Source organism: Merops nubicus, unplaced genomic scaffold (genome assembly GCF_000691845.1).
Source record: "Merops nubicus isolate BGI_N331 unplaced genomic scaffold, ASM69184v1 scaffold19661, whole genome shotgun sequence".
Taxonomy (NCBI): Eukaryota; Metazoa; Chordata; class Aves; order Coraciiformes; family Meropidae; genus Merops; species Merops nubicus.
In genome coordinates this window covers 19,541-41,025 of record NW_008587839.1, presented here as the reverse complement: position 1 = coordinate 41,025, position 21,485 = coordinate 19,541, and the positions used below count along the sequence as shown (strand labels likewise).

The 21,485-nt window shown below is 37.8% G+C and overlaps 1 protein-coding gene across 1 annotated transcript; it reads right to left on the bottom strand.

The window, feature by feature from the left end:
• Nucleotides 1–3,954: 3,954 nt before the first annotated feature.
• FAM214A (family with sequence similarity 214, member A) lies at nt 3,955–20,945 on the bottom strand. The gene is made up of 12 exons (XM_008949089.1): nt 20,767–20,945; nt 19,717–19,919; nt 19,182–19,307; nt 18,330–18,906; nt 17,058–17,987; nt 16,441–16,557; nt 15,450–15,529; nt 14,597–14,705; nt 13,510–13,668; nt 11,611–11,679; nt 10,601–10,800; nt 3,955–5,201 (listed from the first exon to the last, which is right to left on the bottom strand). Exons 2-12 carry the CDS (start codon nt 19,884–19,886, stop codon nt 5,048–5,050), a joined length of 2,691 nt encoding a protein of 896 aa, XP_008947337.1. The 5' UTR covers nt 19,887–19,919; nt 20,767–20,945; the 3' UTR covers nt 3,955–5,047.
• Nucleotides 20,946–21,485: the final 540 nt, after the last annotated feature.

The following is a 21,485-nucleotide window of genomic DNA, read 5'->3' as shown; positions in this document are numbered from 1 at the left end:
GCTCTGCGGGCCGGCCGGACAGCGCCTTGAGGCGTTTTCCCTTTTCTGCTTGGCTAAAACTCGTCGTTTTGGCTCCTGTCACAAGCCGACGCAGGAGGAGCCGAGTTCTCGGCAGCTTCCCTGAGGACCTTCTTTGAGTCCCTGACTCCATGGGAGATCTCAGTCTACTGAAACTTCTTAACAGCAGGATATCAAGTTCTATCACGTGTTTTCTTTCTTCCCATCTACTTTTCACTGCCTGGTGTTTGGCAGAACAATAACCCCCGTGGGCCCTCTTTAAGGACATAGAGGAGGGGTTTAAATGGGTCACTGCTAAGAAATCTTTAGAGGTCCCGAAATGCAGGGATGATGTGAACAATAAGATACAGGTGTTACTTAACACTCAGTTCAATGTACACTCCCACTTTTTCTAAGTACAGCGTGTTTTCCTAGCATCTTGCATGGCTTTCCCACGGTTTTGAGTGCCAGCCCTGCCACCCGGGTGCATGGCCTGCGCTGCGGGCGCTCCACGGCCCTGAAGGACCGGCAAGGACAGGCCCTGCGTGGTTAAGGTCCAGAAGAGAGTCGAGACAGGCCAGAAAAGTCCCTCAGTCAAAATAGAAACTATAAAGTCAGTGATTTTGCCACAGCTGAATTTTACTAACAGCCCACCAAACAACTAGTTGAAAGCATTTTTTTTGTTTGTTTTGTTTGTGGTTTTTTTTTTTGTTTGTTTGTTTGTTTTTTGTTTGTTTTTGTTTTTGTTTTTTTACCAACTGAAAGATTAATCCAGAGACTAGGGTTGTAGAATAGCAGGGAACTCAAGGAATGTGCACATCCCTTGTTCAGAAAGGGATACAGCAGGGCAGACTGCTCAGGAAAATGATAGACAGCATTAGTATTTTTTCCTAATAATAGAAAAAAAAGCAATGATAACAGTAGGTGTGCCACACTTGCTTCTAGCAAAACAGAGAAATGGTCTGAAGGTGTAAAAACCAGCAACGCATAGAAGAACGATCATAAAGGACAAAGTTCATAGATTTTGAAGGGGCGTAGAGCAACAAAGCAGTGGCACAGGAGATAAGAATGCAAACTTAGGAAATTTCTTTTGAGTCTCTCAGGAAATTAATATGAGGGAGAACAGTTTTAAGGATTCAGCAGTTCCTTAATGAAATTATTTCTTTAAGGGAACATGTGTAAACCACACAATGCAGAGGAAGAATGGGAAGTAAATTAAGAACCTCAGGAAAATTGCAAGTTCTTTAATGGCCTCAAATAGAAGAAAGCATACAGAAACTAGGTCAATTTTTTAAGGATGTGCATCTAAAGCAAATAATGAAGACAAAGGCTTACAGAATCATTGCTGAAAATTGCTGAACAGAATTTGCAAAGACCAAAGGATTAATTCTGTTGTTGTTGTTCAAGATAGCTAGTGTAAAAAACAAAAATATAACCTCAAGCTGAAATAAGGAAAGATTGGTTTATAGGATACCTCAATTAGTTATTTTTTTCCTTATCTGGTAACTATTTTCAACTTAGATGAAAAATTACCCTTGAGAGTTTAGAGGACTGACTGAAATTATCTCCATTTAATTAATGGTCATTTATATGAGAACCTGATGGAGCCTGGCCATTTTTCTGAATTTAAATAATAGCAAGGGGAATACAGAATACAAGCTACATAATCAAGCTGTCTAGTCAATAATTACCTGAGGAATCATCTAAAATAAGCGTTCAAAAGAAACAGAGTAGCTAGACACAAATTCACAATTAAGAAGAAGGGTTTCACACAATTTTATTTCCTTTAAGGAAAAAGAAATAGACTGTGTAAAGGAGTGAGTCAAGTTCCCAACACCTTCTGGCATTAAGGCTTCTGACACTTCCCCATGCAAATCTGGGAAATGTAACTAGATGAAACTTTAATAGGGGATGCAATTAATGTAGTTGGAGCAAGAGAGGGCCATTCCCAATGTAGGATTTCACAAAGGGCTTCCCAAGGCCAAGCTTGCTCAGCGGTTTCACTGGTGGCTCAGATAAAGTACCACAGACTTTACTAATGTTAGCAGGTTATGTTGAATAAGAGCAGCTACAAGAACACTAGAAAATAATTGCAATTCAGATTCAAAATAGAAGACCGGATACAAAATCTTGGGTGGTGGAAGAATGAGGTTCAATAATGCAGGAAAGCTACCATATTGGGAATGGGCAGGTAGGGCTCCTCTGCTACACTGTGTAACAAGAGGTATGCAAGTTGACATCTCCCAATACTGAAAAACTGAGCATTATAGTGGGATGTATGAAGAGGACTTTAATACGTAAGACTTATCAACCAATCCTTCCAGTCTAATTGGCACAAAGAGGCCCTGTTTTGGATGCTGTGTCCAGCCTGAGGCACTTCAAGACAAATTCAGACCAAAAGAAGAAATCAAAGACCCAGAACGATGAGAGGTGCAGAAAGTAAAATCTACAAGGCAGGGCTGATTGAACAGCCTGGGGTTGTTTTAGATGTAGACAACAAGACTGAGAAGGGAGATAACAAGAAATTGTTTTCCTTGCTTCTAGTGAAAAGGCCAAGTAGTATTTGACTTCAACTGCAGAGAGATTTAGTTGGACATTATAAATACCTTTCTCACGGTAAAAATAGTTTAACACTGGAAGAGATTACACGGAGCCTCCATCACTGGAGGCCTTCATACACCACTCAAACATTTGTCAGAAATAATTCTAACACAGTTGAACCTATTGAGGAGTAAAGAGAAGCAGCAAATGACCTCTCAAAAATTAGCCTAGTCTTATTTCTTAACCTGTGCAAGTGGAAGGTCATGTAGAATTCAGTTCATATTTTATGAACATTAGGCATTTCTCCAGGTGTGTCCCTAATAGAAAGTATTAACTCAGGTCAAGCCATGAATGGAGAATAATTTAGTTAAATCAAAGTTGTGCATAGATAACCTAAGGTCACTTTCATTCCGAATCCATATAGGGATGAAGTGTAGGTTGACTATTGAAGTCAATACAAATTTATTTCCTAGACATGTCTTGTAGAGGCCAGATATTCAAAATCCACACTTTGCTGTTAAAAACAAATCCAGGTATTACTCTGAAGGGAGAAGAAGATGGCTTGAAGAAGTAATTTTAAGTTATCAAGATAGAAACATACAAACATTGCATATTGCCAGTGCAAAATAAAGGGTTGATCTACTACAGGTAAATTGTGACTTTCCATTAAAAGTGTGTCCTTTTCTCATCCTTCTTTTTATCAAGTATGCAAGCAGATATGCACCATGACACAAGTAAGTACTTTGAAGATACATGCTGTTTGCTTATGTCTCAATAGTAGCTATGACGAAACTAGAACACATTCTCATTATACCAGTCTAGATCCTAGTTCTGTACAGTGTACAACTGCAGTTGTATTTGACTCTTCTGCTACCAAAAGACACATTTTCTGTGTTCTGCAGGGCATACAAATGACTACAAAACGGCAAACAATCTCCTCCTGTACAGTTTTTCCCAACAATCTATAAAATAAATGCTAGCTGACCTTCGTAAACCTAGCATTAATGGAGGGGAAAATACTGCTGAAGTGGAGAATGGACTCAGTAATAGCTGAGCTTTGCCCTTTTGCAGCAACAGCCATTTGAACATACAAGACAGCTGATAAGTATCATCTGGAAAGTCTGGTCTCCCTTACTTTCCCTGGCAGACTTCCTGGAGATTTCATGATACAGTGAATTTTCATCTAAGGGCAGTGCTGAATATACAAGATGCACATTCATTCTTTCTCCAGAGTCTTCATCAGATAAGCATGTTATACTCCCACATCTGAAGGTCACCTTTCATGTTACTGACACTCAAAACCTACAGCAATGTAAATAAAAACATATGAATTGAGGTAAGACATTTGAGACAACTCCCGAGACCTTTGGCAAACACTGTTAACGCTTCATTTTCATTATTAAATATATACCTCAATTGTAATCAAATGCTTCTAGCTTTATTTCTCTCAGTTACACAGTTTAACACTCAGCATAAACTGTTTATCTGACTGTCTTTTGTTTTAGGAATACACATATGTATTGGAAAATATTTATATGCCAACTGTAGCATTTCTAGTAAAACTTATGGCCACCTAGTGGCCTAAATGCAATTTACCTATTAAAAATACTTAGGATTACATGAAGATCCTCATCTAAAAATAAAACAAAAAGTACAAGTTTCATAGCTTTTGCATATATTTAAGGTATAAATACTAATTTGTTTGTACAGTACATCCTTTAACACAATCTGAGAAATCAAATGGGGGAGGGCACGAATTTTATGTGAGAAAAACTAATAACAGAAAGCAAAATTAAAGTGGCCCTTAAGGAAAGAAAGAAACTGAGGGAGAAACACATGAATTGAACCAATGATCTGAATGCATGAGTAAGTACATAAAGAATCTGCACTGTGTTTGTGAGATTAACTCTGCATCTGAAGAAAAAAAGGAAAAAGGTGCCATTAAAGAGGGGAAAAAAAAAAGAAGAAAGCTAAATGCTTGCATAGTATGAAATGTTGTGGAAATTCACCTGTTGTCCCCACTTTCAATAACTTAAATGAATATCACTTAAAACATCACACAGATTAAAGACATCTGTATATATTTCAGATTTCAATATTAATGCCAAAAATACATAGTATGACTTTACATAGGATTTATGCTACATTAGAACACTAAAGACAAACATCACTTGAGTATTAAATGAAACATTAAATATTAAATAACTGAAAAATAAAATAAAAAGTGTAAACACTAAACTAACTTGGGAATTTGCTATTGCAACACATCCAATGAAGTGGTTTTAAACAGTACAAAAAGATTAGATTTAAGTATGTTTCCAGTCTACTTGGAATACACAAAGCTCATTCCAGAAACCTTTTAAAAACTGGTCCAGGATCACAGAAGAACCTTCTCTCGAGCGCTATTTTCATTCCTTTACAGACTTAACTTTATACTGTCGTCTCTACTGATCTTCGCTTGTAAGGAGTAATCAACAGTAAAACAAATACTATAGTTTGCCATTGTTTGCTAGCATCTTGGTGAAAACTGAGGATTTGTTGGAGATTCAGTGTAGGATTTGAGTTCATATGCAGCGCCGCTATCAACTTCCATGGATTTCCGGGAGAACAGGAGCCTTACATCTCTGTGGAGGTAGATCTTTCCAGATTTAGAACTCTGGAACCTGAAAATACACAAATATCTGTATTATCTAAATCAAAAGATTAAATATTACTGAATTAAATACATTCCTCAAAAAAAAAAACCAAAACATTTGAACAATACAAAATTAGTCAGTTAAAATGAAAGAACAACCTAACATTTTCAATCTACTTTGATTTTTAAAGGTTCTGTTCCTAATCACCAATGTAGTGCACAGCTTTGGAAGTGGCATGGAATATCTGAAGATGATGCTGCTGTTATGTATACTGAAGATTAAAATTCTGAGCAATCTAGAAGGCCAAAAGTGATCTTCAGTGAGCAATCCTGAAAATACCCAAAGGATGCCTGAAGCATACACAAAAGGCACGGTTCAAATATCAACAAAGGCATATTAGACATATCAAATATATATTTTAGTGCTAGCTATCACACAGGCAGATTTCACTGCTATCTTCATGATTGTACCAGCAAGTTCACCACTGCTTATACCACACGCCAAATTTAAGTCCAACTGGAGAAGCAGTCGGTATGAGGATCTCTGTAGGCAGACAGAAAAAAAGGCTTCCACACTGAATACAGAGCTATTTCAAAGAGACTACAGTTCACTGGCCCCATCACCAACTTAAACAGCAGCCAATTCCTGGGCTCATTTATTTTTTGTTCTGCAGCTAAACAGCTTAATTCAGGTCCTCCAAACCTGCCAGGAATGTGCCAGATCCACTTTCCCTGAGGTTTAACAACTCTATATAGAGAGACGAGATCTGCATTTCAGAGCACTCTATTCTATAGTCTTCCTCTGGCAGAACTCCATAATTTCCTTCCCTCAACCAGGAAAGGCAGGAGAGTCTAAGCAGCATTTCTTATGACAATTGAACTTAACGACACTATCACTCTGCCACGGTAAGGGAGCAAAGCTATTGCTAATGTAATAGAAACAGAAAAGCTACTGCTACTGTGATGACAAAATGATACCATCACAAATGCTGAGAGAGCAGTGCACACTATTACCACGTGTTACAATTTGCACAGATTTTTAATAAGTATTTCTTTATTGACCCCTTTGAAGCAAAAGTAGTATTTCTAGAATAAACCTTACCATAATCAGACTGAAACTCTGAGAGGCAGGAGACAGACAGACAACTACAGAAGACCCGTCAAAGTTTCATCCTCTGGGGCAAGTTGGAAAAGTAATTCTGTGCCACTGTCTCATTCAGACTGGTGACACAGAATAGCCTGCAGTCATCCCCACAACCAGACAAAGGAAAATTCTGCTCTCCTAGATACAGCTGTGAAAGGCATTAAATGTGGCAGGGCCCAGCAGACTGCTCCTATGGGCTCCCACAGAGCTCTCATCCATCACTATTTATTTGCTCAGTGCTGTCAGTGTGAAAACCCTTTACCTGGTAGGCAAAGGGAAGAAGATTCTATCTTAAGACTCTGGAGAAGAGCACAAGAAGGAAGAGTGAAAGATGCAAGGGACAAAGTGAACACCACAAATAAGTTATATTCAGCATATAGCTCCTAAGACGTTTTAAAATGAAAAAAAAAAATTATTGAAATATCTTTTGCAGCAAAGGTATGATTGTAATTAATTCATATATAATAGATAGGTCTAGTTATCAAAAGCACCATCATAAAGCAGAGCTTAATTTCCATTTTACACCTAGATCTATCAGAAAATAATTAACAAGGTCTATTTTTAAACTTCTGATGTTTACCATTTCTATTAGTGAGAATCCTGCAAGACTCATTTGCCAGGTAAATAACAGTTCCCTGTAACATGGCTCTTCCAAGCACAACATTTCACAAAGGTTGAAGAAGGATGAGTGGGAAACAGCAACAGAGTTCAGGGGACTCTTCTCATCTCTGCTTCCACCACTTCCTATTTTTCTTTGAGAAATTTTTATTGTAGTAACTGGGATTTAGAGGTGTTGCTTTTCCTACATGGAAATACATTGACTGGACTAATGATGACAACTATTACATACATCCTTACAAGGCAGTGATGGAGTGGACACCATGGCACTGGCTTCAGAGCTGTGGCAGCTCCAGTCATTTTGTGTAAAGGCATGAAGAAAACACAACAGAGGTCTCTGACAGGTGGTGCCCTAGGAACACTAACAATAGACAATTACAGGAAAGCTTAAATACACAAATGGCAGATGAGCTAGGAAGTGTGGTAGAAGAAAGAAAGCAGTAAACATTACTGAAGAAGTTACAAATACAACCACAAAACCCCTATATGTATTCTGTAGGCCATCAAAAATTCACAAGGAACAGTGTAAGCCACAGAAACAGGATGATCACAAAAAAAAACAAAAAAAAAAAAAAAAACCCAAAAAAACCCCAAAGCGTATAAGTAAGACACATTTTGCAAGTGGAAAAGTCTATAACAATCCATAAAATCTGTAAGTAAAATCATTAGGACATGGATACAAATTTCTAGCTCAGGCAAAAATGCTGAGATCAGGAAGATCAAAAAGCAACCAGTAAATTGGTAATAGCAGGAATCTTCAGCTTCCACTAATAAATATATCATATGCCACATTAAGAAAATATTTTTAAAGTTTCTCAACACCTTGAGTAATCACAATTTTTAACAACCAGTTTCAAGCTTGCCCTCCACCTAGCCTTCAGTAGCAACCCCTGATAAGCCCCAATGGTTATGCTCCATGCAATTCAAAGAGGCAATATGTCAGTAAGTAAAGCTGTTGACCAAGCTTTAAAAACTGGAAGAATGCTGAGCTGTGGGCAGGTTAATTGTTTAATTGCCTTTTATAGGGGTGCCAGAATGTGACCTAGAAACCAAGAGATTGTCGCCACCCTCGCAACACTGGGCAGAAACAAGGTATAAGTAGAGCTGGACTCACAGCACTTATACTCATGTAGATTTAATTACAATGCAAAAATCATTGCTTCACACACAACAAAAAATTTACCCCTAAGCACCTTCAAGAAACAACTTAAACCGCGGGTGCAACTCTGGATTTTCTCAGAATGAACACAACTCTGCTGTTCACACAAGCTACATTTTATACCTTAATACTGTAGCTATAGGTGCAAATCCAGTCTAATGGCAAACTAAACAGTATCTCAAACATACAAAACTACATACCAATAAATCTGACGTTTCCAAAGAGTGCTGTAGAAAATCTGGCTGACAATGTTAAGTTCCAGACCTATGCAAGCATTTTTGCTGACTTACCACTTGAAAAGAAGCTTTCATAATTTGAGTGCTGACAACTATGATTAAGGCCTCACAAGAAGATGTGACCACAATGCAGCTTACTGGTGGTGACTTCATTTGAGGTTTTGAGCAAAATCTCAACACGTAAGCTTAAGATGCTTGTTTTCAATAAGTACTGCAACTAAAACTGAAAGGCTGTGCTAAGCTCAACTGAGTAATAAATATCTTAATAGTTTATCTTTTTTAGGTTTGTATACAAGCTTTCAGCAAAATGGGTTTGAAGAAACATTTCTGCTTCTAAAAACTAAGTTCTAAAACCAATTTATATATGAATTAATATACTGCTAACACTTTTTAAGGTCTCCTAATTAAAATACATCTTTATTAAAGGAGGCTACTAAATTTGACAACTAAGTCTTTTGTAAAATCTGAAGGACTCTGTTTAATAAACCACAAGAGAGATCAACATAAACTACTGTAATATATCAAGGAGTTTTGCACTTTTTCCATTATGAGAAAGGACTCGCTGTTTGGCTTTATCTCTGACGCAAAAAAACTTCTGGCATACTCTGCAGGTATTCACTTTCCAAAGTAAGCAGCTGAGCATTGCCATTATCAGTTTGTTTTTCCAGCCAGAACAGGATGCATTTCCAATTACACGTTATAAATCCGTGAGTTGATCCCTACCACAGGTCTGAAAGCTGAGCTTAATTGTGCAGGTATATCAAAACTAGAAGCATCAGATCTGCTACTTTTCTGTCTCTCAGCAGGTATCAGAAATAGGAAGCTCATGAAAGAAGACTTCCAGCTATAAAAGACAACAGAGAAAAAAGCAAGTTTGCCTTCAAATAGAATTAATTACTGGGTCTGTCTACAACAAATTGACAAACTACATGAAAGTAGAAACTAAGAGGAGACACAAGTCTACTATTCTTCATGCCTGTATGCCAGACCCAGTGGGCCATGGATATTTTTTGCCCACTTCTGCAGCTGATGCCTGTCTCCAGTTCCTCTGCATCAGTTAGATCAGCATTACATGTGAATAGAGCCTTTCATTTGGGCTATCCACTCTTTTTCAGAGCATACCCCAAAAGAAATTTTTAGAAGGTGGTTAAGTTAGACACGGCAAGTTAGTGTGGCCTGAAAAGATGAATTTCGATTCAGCCTAGAATTCGGAATGAAAATACAGTTCAACAACCTCATCATGATGCTATTTTCACACTCCAGTAAACCAACGCATTTTTTATGACTGTCAACTTTAAATTAATGGGAAAGTTTGGCCTGGAATCACTGCTCTTGACAAAGTTGTGTTTCAGAGGTCTGCTGGGTAGAAATCAATGCCACTAAACAGGGAAAACAGTATGTATCAGAAATAATTCTACAAGAAGTTAAAGGAAAAAGTGTAAAACATTTTATTTTCTTCTGCTTGGTTGCTTCAGAACATCAGGCACCATTTGGTTTCCAAGCTCTGCAATGAGTCTGCACCTGTGTCCTTTGTTTACTACAATAAGGCAGGCAAAAGTCTGCCAACTGCAGGAGGACACAGTATATCCACCACTCCTCCTTTGTTTCAAACTCATCCCAAGAGCAGCAGCATAGTTTCTGGTTTCAGGCAATGCTTTGTAAATCATTTAAGGAAGATGGTGTGAATATTTTATAAAGTGAAAGGCATTATTGGCAATACTGCCTCATGAAACAGGTGTTTACATTTTTACCACTAAACACTGCATTTTTTGGACTAACTCAGAACACTTTTCACCGTACAAGCGATTCTGGTGAAGAGGCATGTGTGTAGAACACTGGGCACCTTCTCTATATTGATCTTTAGCTTTGGTTTTGCCCATGTAACATCCACATTCACTATTCCCTGTATCCTAAACCAAAGTACATTGATCCAGCCAGAACCAAATTTCTCTTGCTAAGAAAAGAACCAGCCCTTACAAGGCTATTCAAAATACTTTAATGCCAAGAAAGAGCTTTATATTTTAACTTGGTTTCTCCCATGCAGAATCCAAATTAATTATTAACTCTTCTTCCTCTGCTGTCCAGTTTAAAGACCAAATTAAAAGCATTCTTTTTAAAAAATATGTCTGCATACAGAAAGGCTGGCTGGGAAAGAAATCATGGCATCAATTTTGGCAGGCACTTGGGGGGTTTTGTGTTTCTGTTTGTTTGGTTTGGGTTAGTTTTTTGTTTTGTTGTGTTTCAGTTTCTTTTAACTCTGAGGAGCTTACCTCAGATGTATGAGGTAGCGTAGTAGCCTTTCTTCAGTCTGCTGACTATTTTCTTTATTGGTATTTCTCTTGACTTCTCGTCTGACGGGAACAGAAAAAGTTCTCTGCCGTAGGAATGTTTGATGATTAGCTGGCATTTCTCTCAAGTCATAGATCACCACAAACATCTTCACCACAGTTTTGTTAGGGTTAAATAAGGTCTGAAAAGACAAACAGTTCAGTACAATACTCTTTAGAGATAAATTTAGAACAAAAAAAACTCCACCTGCTAAAATAGTCACCATCCTCTATGCACTTTTTTCCATGCCATACAGAAACATTTACATAAAACTATTGTCCAGTTTTTCTGTTTTTCAACACATCAGCTACTAGCAACTCCCATTTTTAAATAAAATACTATATGCAACTTCATCTGAAAGAAGCACTAGTACATGACTACTATTACTTGGCTAATCTACATTCCCACTTTTGTTTATTTTTTCAGTCATCTTATTGTCTACGCTTTTCTGGACACAATATGCTCACAAGAATCACAGTGGTGGGCTCAGCTTTGAAACCTGAAATTACCAATGTGTTCCTCAGGACTGGGTTCTTAAGAGAAAGAGGCAGATTGTTGGTTCTAATTAATGACTGTGATATACTTTCTGATTTTGTTATGAAAAAATAGGTCATGTTAAGATTTTACAAAATTTAGATACAACTGAGCATTTGATCTTAATCCCTTTAGGAGGATGTCAGAATTTGGACTGTAGTGTAAATAATTCTGCAAAGCCACAGAGTCCCCAACTATTTTGAATCTTCAGTATCTGATTTTAAGTCTCTTCACAGCACAGATGGGTTCAAAGTTTGGGAGTCTTTTTTTGTCCCACAAATTCCACACAGATTGCTCCTTTGGATAACTACAGTACCTACAGAGATGCACATTTCCACTGCTAGCTTCATGCTCATCTCCAATAACCTCATCTCCTCTGCATGACTTTCCTGAGCACCCGTATCTGCTGAGTACGTACCACTTGTATTGTTCCTGAAGGCGGTACCCGATAACCCCTTTTACCAAGGGACTCTAAAGTAATCACACCCTAGGGAAAAAAAGACACACATTTAGTTCACAGGGAGAGATACAAACAACTCAAAATGTAATTGTAAATGTAAATTCATGTAACAGTATTTATGCAAAAACCAACCAGTAATATATAAAAACTAAAAACAGAGAAGACAATGCATTAAGATGCAGTTAAAAATCAATAGTGGGGGCCTTACAGATACTTTGGCTGGTAACAACAAAAGGTATGTTCTCCTCTTGAAACAAGATCCAAGCTTTCACATCTTCAAACTAGCAGCCAGGGAGCTATGGTGAGATAGAGCTTTTTTTTTTTTTTAAACAGCTTGCAAGTTTGGAAGAAGAACAGCTTGGAAGATTTGCCTCCTCCTTTCAATTTTTATATCAACTATAATCACACTAATAATACTCCAAGTCTCACAGAACTAGTTTCTGCTTTTCAAAGGCAGCAGAAGCACTTAGTCTTTCATTCTTATCCAAACTTTAGCAACAAGGACATCTGCTTTTGTACCAGCTGTGATTGAGCGTCCCACAGGGCACTGTACCATTGCTGAGGCCACCCCTAGGGTACTGCCAAGAGCACACGCTTGATCAACCTGCAGTGGACAACTGTTGTACCCCACTACACTGGACTTAACAGCAACAACACCAAAACAACAACAACAACAAAAAACCAAACCCAACCAACAAAACAACAAAAAAAGGCAGAAAAACTAGCTATACAAAGAGAAACAATGTTTCTGATGATGAAGCACTATACCCATGTTGTATTAATCCTGGGAGACTCAGCCATAATAGCATGTTTAGAGCATGTGAAAAAGCCTGAAACAATGAAACCAGCTAGAAAAACAACCAATGCTACTTTAACCATTTGAGGAACATCAGAATCCCTTCACCTCCTGGAAAATCAAATGAAATCATCTAGAAAGATGAAAGCAAAACAATAGATACTTCTTTGCAGTGGTTAAGACAAGACATACTCAAGTTTAAATTCTATTATTCAAACTTAACTCACAAAGCCATTTCATTTAAATATTAGGATAATCATATGATACATGCTTTAGCTACATGTTCAAAACAGACTATTCACCATATTATAGACAGACATAGACATATGAGAACCTCTTAAAAAACTAGATCTGTCACCCAGGTAACACAGAGGTGCCTTAACAGGGACTCAGATCAAGCCTAAGTCATCTGATTCAATGCTAGCATACAAGACATCTTTTGCTTTTTACAAAGAAGCGCTTCAGACATCCAAAAACCATGCTGTCACTGGAGAAATGGGGAACAGAATTAGCACAGATAGCGAGAGCACAACCACCATGTCGGTGTGAACCATGCAGCTTGTGAGAGTACCATGCATCACAGCAGCTCAAACAATATTTTCTTTAAAATAAAGGGATGAATAACTTCCGAGTCTAAGGTCTCCATCAGCAATTGTACCTTGTCCTGCACCTACAGCACTTGCTGTCAGAGTGTTTGGTTGCCCACGGCAGCTGCTTGTTGGGACAACAAAACAGATCCTGTTAAGTCCAGCTATTCCCTCACTGCCTATTTTAAGTTAGATGGATAAAGAGAGGTGGTGGGGGTTGATCACTCCAGTGTGGAGGGAGACAAATACACTCAGTGTCCCAAGATAAGAGCAGATGGATGGTGGGGCAGAGCAATGGGAGGAAAATAACTAGTTAGAGAAAGGAAGAAGGGACAGGAGAACTCATCATAAGCAGGTGAAAATAACTCGGGTCTCTGCAAATCCCCACTTCCTGAAGCCCTCCACGCACTGAGCTCTTGTTCTTTATCTCCATCTATGAGAATTTATTTAAAACAAATGCAACCACACACTTACCATGTAAGGAGAGGGTGCATTATCATCTGAAACGCTGTAGAATGACACTTCAACTGGCAGAGTCATGTGTGTGGGACAAAAGATTCCACTTGCTCCCACTTCTGCTGTGAAACCCTCCACGACGCCGAGTGGGTCTAAACGAAAATTTAGGACAGATTCCTGAAAAACAAAACAGCTTAGGTTGAACAACACACAGCTTAGGTTGGGAACACCAGCTCATATAGGAAAATTAAGCAACAAACAAGGAAACCAGTTTATGTAAAAACTTGGGTCTTCTGTAAGGTGGCCTGCCAAAAATCAACATGGAGGCAAAAATTATTATGAACAATGGAACATTCAGCAAGATGACTGTGGTTTAAGAGAAAGCTTCGTACTACTGAAACTGGTGCAAAAGCCCACAGATAATTTTATTGCAGCAAGATCTATGCACAATTTTCGTTGAATATCTGGAAAAAAAAATAATCTACAGTCTGTAACTTCCCTCAACATATTCAGTCCATATTTCACAAATATGGAGTAGGATGCAACTCATTAATTTACCAGCTATTAGTTGTTATTTGATAAGCTAGATGAAGTGAAAAGTTGGAGGCTACAATTCAAATACACTCTGTTTACTACAGTGATTTATCAAAGCTTTTGTGACATATTAAATAAACTAAGAGTGAAAATATATATACACAAAGAAAAAAGGATTTACATTTTATTTATATATATTTAATATATATACACACATATTATATATTTTTTAAAAAATTTATATACACATACATTGTATAGGTTTATACACTATAAACATGAACAATTGCAGGTTGCTGAATCGCATTTAAGTCAACAGAACACCTCCTAACTTGACCATAGCGGGAAATGAAAGATATAAGCAAGTTGGTTTATGTGAATCTTTGAGACAGATAATATTAGGGGCATGAAATATGTGCCTTTAAAGTTGGAAATCAAAACACATTTTATTTGATTTAATGACGAACTTTTACATTGTAATCAGGTCAGAATTATTCACAGTAATGCACTTTTAAAAGCAGTACAGAAGAATACTAAAAATACCACAAAAATCCTAGAGAATATGCAATACCTCAAAGTTTCCCAGAAGGCTAAGACTTGTTACTGGTGGAGCACTAGAACTCAGAAATGGTTTTCCATGGCTCTCTGGATCACTGTCTCTGTTTATACATTGTTGTGGGCTATTAAAAAAAGAAAACAGAGTAAATATAAAGGATAAACATTTGCTTTTGTCTTCTGGGTATAAACAGCTCTAGAAAGAACCAGTTACTTACTGCATTAGAAAATGTTGTCCTAAAGAAATAACAGTTGAATATTGTCTGTTAATATTTAAGCAAAGCATTTTCTAGTTAACTGAAAAAATACCGAGAAAATGACAAGTTTTACATTACAAGGGATAAAGACAATAAAAGTTTAGGTTGTTCATTAACTCCATGAGCAGGAACCAAGTATCAAATAATTTTCTTTTGTATGTAAATATTTTTGCCTCATATCCTGATGTTTCCAATACCAAATGACCGTACTAAGAGCTGTTTATGTTACATGGATTCATGTATAAAGGCTCATGGCCGGTCCCTTTTAAAAGTTAAGTTCTCTGAACAACGCTAAGAACAAAACGCAACACAAAAATAACAGTGATTTGAAAAAGAAACAACAATTACTGTATTTTTCTGTTTGAAAAATCAAGTGTATCTTCCAGCATACCTGCCCCTACCCAGGACATAGTTTGTCCCCAGCAGCAGTTCTCAACCCATGATTAGCTGTGCTAACTTGGAGACCCCTGGGGTAACTCAGCTGCCAAGCCTTTTTTCAAAATAAAGAGTCTTTTGAAAGGCACCCATGTTCTGTCTTTGATAATATGCTTTGCTGTTGTATACATTATGTCTCCCCCAGAATTCTTGATGTTTCTGGTAAATAAAACATACCTTCTTCCAGACAGACACTTCAACTGCAGCAGTGATGAATCCAGATCAAAGCACCCAGACTGAGTTTTCCTTTGAGGAACCTCAGGAGGAAACGAAGATGTTAATTTGAGAACTGTAATGCCAGTAAGAACAATTTTCCCCAAGTAAGCTCAAGTTTGCAAAGAATTTTCATGACATTACAAAATTATAAAAACAGAGCAGAAGAAAGCCATTTCTATACATTGTAAATTTAGTGAAGAAAATTCTAAAAGCATTAAAGACTGTAAATTCTGATTAAAAGAAAGTACTTAGACTCATTCAAGAGGCTGACTTGTCTTTGGAATGGCACAGAGCATTACTAATGAACAGGCTCTAACAATTTCCATCCAATTTCCCTAAAAATATGACAGCATTTACAAGCTCTGAAGAATGAAAAAATATCATGTATTTATTACAGAAGACTATTACTTCAGTAGTTTTAACTGGGACTGCCTTTTTCTTTAAAACTCCCAACAATCTATCAAGAATTTTAACACTTCTCCAATGTCTTTCTGTCTTATCACAGCAGCTTTGTATCACTGAGTCATTCAATGACATCTGATTGCTGAAGAGTATATGGTACAAACTGCTCACAGAAACAAAAGCTTTGGAATAATAGGCAATCAGGTATTAATAACTTACAAAAAAGCTCTTAAATGACAAAATATCTTAGCTTGCACTTAAACCACTAGTCTTTAAAATGCTTTCTTTTGTGCTCTAAAATAGCATCAAAGCATATTTTTGCCATAGAATTTTCTAATGTCACCTTTTGTTAACCTTGGTAGGATCTCAACTCTCAGATATATATTAACTCTCAAATTTCCACATGCAAGAGTATTAACTTTGACACTGAAAGCAAACACACACACTTCACCTATGTCATCTGTCAAATTTTCTACAATACACACATTAAGAGAATCAAATACTTCTTTTCTCATTTAAAAGGGAAGTTATAATTTCAACAATAACTTACAGGACTTGAAAGCAGAGGCAATCCAGTTCTGGGATGAAAAGCCTTGGTTGAAGTTCCATCCAAGGATCGAAAATTATGTTTCCGCCATATATTTGCGTGTTTTAGAGGTGGTGCTTTCTGTCAGAAAAAAAATTTACTCAGGATACCAGTGGGATATTTCAGTGGCCTGTCATGGTGATACTTTGTTTGCTGTAATGCAGAGGACTTACGAACCAGGTAACTGCATCGCACTAGCATACTATGAACTATTCAGTATAAACTCCCTTCAACTCAGTGTGCAGTCACACGAGCTGCTCACCTCAAGATCACACAGCACATTCAGACACTGGTATATGTGTAAGACAACAGGATGCCTAACTGCCTATGGAAACCACTGTTCCTAATGCTGTTGCCATGAGTAGCATAAGACAATGTTCTTCTCAGTGTGAAACATAATTAAGAAGACATGGGGGAGGCACTACTGGCCAAATGTTACTTCAGACCAGAATGGCAATACTAACATGCTGCTTCCTACGAAGTCAGACCTAAATCGCTCTTCATGTTGGTCTTTATCACATATAGAATACGAGCTGACTAAGAGCAACAACAGGAATTGGTCTTTTCCTCGATGCATTTACCTGTACATCTGGGTTCTTTGTCCGCTCACATTTAACTACATCTTCTGTAGGTTTCTTCTGAGAAGTGCCCTGGAAATCAAGGCCTATTGGGTCTTCATTCTCATCATGTGCAGTTTTTGTTTTATCTTGTTTGGTTTTGTTTTTGAAACTGTCATGGTCTTTATTTAAATAATTTTCAATACTAATGAGCTGAGTATTTTGCTCATAAATATTTGGGTATTTTGAGTCTTTATCTAAACACTTGAGCTCATTTTTGAGCGAAGAGTCAGATACCTGCAACACAGTTGCTTTTTTTGTACCTTCAAGTATTCTGCATTTGTCTATCTGTAAATTGTTAAAACTGTCCGTGCCGTTGTTCTCACTAACAACTGTTCTTTCTTTAAGTTTATTTGTGCAAATCTGTTCATCAATGCTGCTGAAATCTGAATACTGCTTAATTCTGTTGGTTATCTGGTCTTTCTGTGTGCAACCAGAATGTATCATTTCCAATTTTTCTGGTAACTCAGATTTATTTTCTTTACTACATGAAGATGAGGATGTGTGATTGTTAGTAAATGCATGAGAAGTTTTGTTTGAAGACTGATGACATGCGCTTCGGACAGCCTCACTGGGTTTTGCTAAAACCAATTTTCTTCTTGCTTGGACTTTGACAGAAGTCTTCGACTCTCCATCAAACCTAGAAGGACTGACAGGAGTATCAGGTGTCTTTGCCCTTGATTTACTGCTGTCTTCTAACAAAGAAAAATCAGACTTAGCAAAAGAAACAGAAGATGGTTCCTTGCCTTTCTTCAGCAAATTTTCATCTTCATATGTACTTCGGAAAATTTTTGAAGTAACTGGGCTAGTCTCCTGCACTTTGTATGGACGTCCAGCAACATGAGAAGTAGCTGGATCACAATGAATCAAGTGTTGGGCAATCCTTGCTATCACCTCCTGCCGCTCCTGGAGCAGAGAACCGATCAGGGGATTGCCCTCTCCTGCCGACTGCCGGCCGCAGTGGTTCAGTGGGACACGGGCATCAAGCGCTGTGACCGCCGGCATTGCTCTAGTTTTGCCTTCACCACCATCTTCTTGTATGGCATTCTCTAAGCTGGCAATAGAAACAGGGGAGGTGTCCTTGCCTTTTCTTGGCAAGTTTTTGTCTTCGTAAGTACTCTGAAAAGCTTTTGGTGTAGCTGAGCTGTTTTCATGCATGTTGAACGGACATCCAGCAACAACTGGTGAAGTAGCTGGGTCACAGTGAATCAAGTGCTGAGCAATCCTTGCAATGACTTCTTGTCGCTCTTGAAGTAAAGACCCTATCAAAGGATTGGTTTCTCCTGTGGGCGGATGAGAGGAATGACTATTCGAAACACAAGAATCAACTAGAGAAAAGGATTTAAAAGTTCTGACAGGTCTTTCGTGAGACTGTTTCTTATCTACTGTAGCATTATAGCAGTGAACTTTAGATCGTGACACCCCAAAGTCAGATCCAAGTCCGGTAGATGGATAAAGTTTTAAATTTCTGATAGATGTAGTAAATTCAGTTGTCTTTTTCCCATTAAGTAAGCCTTCAGGTGTCATTGTCCACGTCTGTTTCCCATAGAAGCGCTGTGGACTAGGGGTACTGCATTGCTGTGCTGCACTGGAATCGCCACGCTGATGTAGCTTATGCTCTTGCATTTGCTTTTCGTAATAGCTCAGGTTGGTGTGAATACTGCAGGTCAAAACTGGGTAGTTCGATTGTCTGGGCAAAGACTGGACGCTGACTCTCAAGGCCACATTGTGAGAAACATTAGGAACAGGAAAGACATGCTCAGTTGGTGTCTGGGAGAATGTCCATTGCAGGTTCACATCTGCAGCGCTCACCCTGAAACAATACAGAAGGGCATTTAGAGAAATATCTAAATGAAGAGTAATTATCTACTTCAGAACTCAAACGTCTAAGAAAAAGCACTAGAGACACCAGCAACTGCTGTACTTTGCGCAGTCTACAAATCCTACACAACTGTCCAAGTACTGGGAAATTTGGCACAGTGTGGCACCTTCTGAAAGCAGGAAGGGAAACAGGAGGGAGAAATGTTTTTAAGAAAAGTTGCAACAACATGCAAACAGCAAATAAGCTTTTTCCCATCCCAGACATACCTGTACAGAATGTTTCGGGGAACAGCACCATGTGAAACACTCAGCCACGCACTTAGCTGAGAGAAGAAAACAAAAGAGCGAACAGCCAATAAAAGCGTCTTCTCTTCAATAAATCGATCTCCACTCCTAAAATGTATTAAGAGAAACACATGGATGATGGGTAGAGTATACACAGAGAACTATGAGAACCAGGATATTTTCAGATCTTGAATAAAACTCGTCAACATTTTAAAGATTACAGAGTCTGTGGTTGTATGCACATAATTTATACAATTAAATATCACAAATAATGAAGAAAAATGACCTTTTTCAGCTAGGAACATTTCATACGCTGCATTGCACAATGTGCACTTCAGAAAGTATGAGTACAGGAAGACTAAGTTTAAAAGACGCTTAGATGTTGCTGGTAAATAGTGGTTTTCCTACATAGTCTTTCATGGCAAAGGGCCAATTCAAAACCACTAACTGATTATTTTAAGGATTTTAATACAATAAAATTTTTGCAACTGTCAGCTAATCCTAATATCCAACTTACTGTCGAGGAACTGGTTCCAAAATCCACCTTTCTAACAGCAATGCATCTTGTTTGATTGCAGGATCATTCAAATCATTCCCCTCAGTGGTGGGCCCTTCATCACTATAGCAACAGTCTGGAAGTAGCATCACTTCTACCATGATTGGAATATTGTTCTTCCAAAGTAGCATAACCTCAGATCTGGTTCGCCTGGCTTGACGACACTGAGGGAAAGAAAAAAAAAAGTCAAGCCATAAAAATACTGGCCAGATTTTAATCTACTTGAAAAACATGTTCCAAAGTACTGGGAAAATGGAAAGGGTCAAATTCTGTAAACCAGATTTCAACAAATCAGAGATAAGATTCTAGAGCTATTAAATGAAAAATAATTAACAAATTTTTTTGTGGTTGCTGTTTGAGCAGATTCTGCAGAAAATTACAAGAGCTCATAAAAATACATTTCCCCAACCACCATGCTTTACTATCTTGTACTTCTGTCTCTGCAAGTCATCCTCTTGGACAGACATACTCAAGCAGTATCTTTACAAACTCTGTGTCTCAGAGTGGGCTAACTTCTACAGGAATAATAACTTAGATTCATGTAGTACTTAGAAACTTTTAGTTGAGCGATGCAATGCTCCAACCTTACTTCCAAATAAACTAGCTAGATTTGATGTGCTCATGTTTTTTTCAAGACTACTTGGAAAAGCAAGTTAGGCAAAGTCACCCTACATTTTCTCAAAAAAAAAAACCACAAAAAATCCAATAAACCAGACCAAGAATGCTAAGTATAGTGCTCCCATTTGCATAATAAAGACTCAAGTAGGCACTGCATTCAGGTAGTCATGCACAATTTCGTGTTCAAGGATAAAGGATTAACAATCTCTCATTTTAAGGACAGATCTATTATTAGTATGATACTGAATTACACACTCGTTAAATGCAGGACTGACAGAAAGCAATTGTTATTCCTGTTTAACTGTGAACCTACTGTGGGGTTCTCAGCTGGCTTTAATCATGGTATCAAGGATGCATGCCAGGACACTTAAAATGAAATGGGTGCCATCATACCTGAGCCACTTTGTCGCTGCATTCATGCTTAGTTGTTGGTGGCTGACTGGATTGTGCTGGTGGGCAATGAAAGCCCTCTGTTCTGCCCTTGATTGAATACTCAGGCGTTCGACCTTCAGTGATCAACAAGGCCAAGGAGACCAGGAACTCCTCAGCTTCATACTCAAAGTATTCATCTAAAGTATCTGTCATTTCAAAAACACAAAAATTAATGACATCTGCTGTATAATAAGCTTTCAACTGTTGGCTAAACCCACAGTTTGTTTCAATTTACACTTAAAAGCAATTGGAAATTGATCTTTGTATCAGACTGGCTGCACTCCTCACAGGGCCCAGATTACTGTAGCACCATAAAACAACTTTCTTTATCTCATGACTTTGTCACTACAAACAGACGAAATTAGAAATACTGTAAAGAAATCTTCACACAATAACTGGTCAATTCACTAGATTTTAGCATTGCTGAGAAGCAATTGTTTGTGTGACCCACAGCCAGATCATAGCTTCTCTAGAAGAAAAAAAGTTTCCTGAGCTCTAGTGGAAGAAATATGATGGCTGTATGACTTGGTGTTATTAATGTGATGTGATAGATAAAAAAGAAGCAACAATACTTAATAAAATACATTAAAAATTGAATTAGAAAAGATATTTTCTCCTCTTAGAAAAAGTGGAACACGATGTTCTTTAAGATTTTTGTTATGAGTCCCTCCTGCTGAGTG

Excerpts from the sequence above, each read along its gene's own strand:
- FAM214A (XM_008949089.1), bottom strand. The coding sequence starts at position 19,886 with ATGCTACTTTGGAAGAACAATATTCCAATCATGGTAGAAGTGATGCTA. Across the intron at positions 16,558-17,057 it reads CAAAGAACCCAGATGTACAG|AAAGCACCACCTCTAAAACA; the intron begins GTAAATGCATCG and ends TTTTTCTGACAG. Across the intron at positions 10,801-11,610 it reads CTTCAGGAACAATACAAGTG|ACCTTATTTAACCCTAACAA; the intron begins GTACGTACTCAG and ends TTGTCTTTTCAG.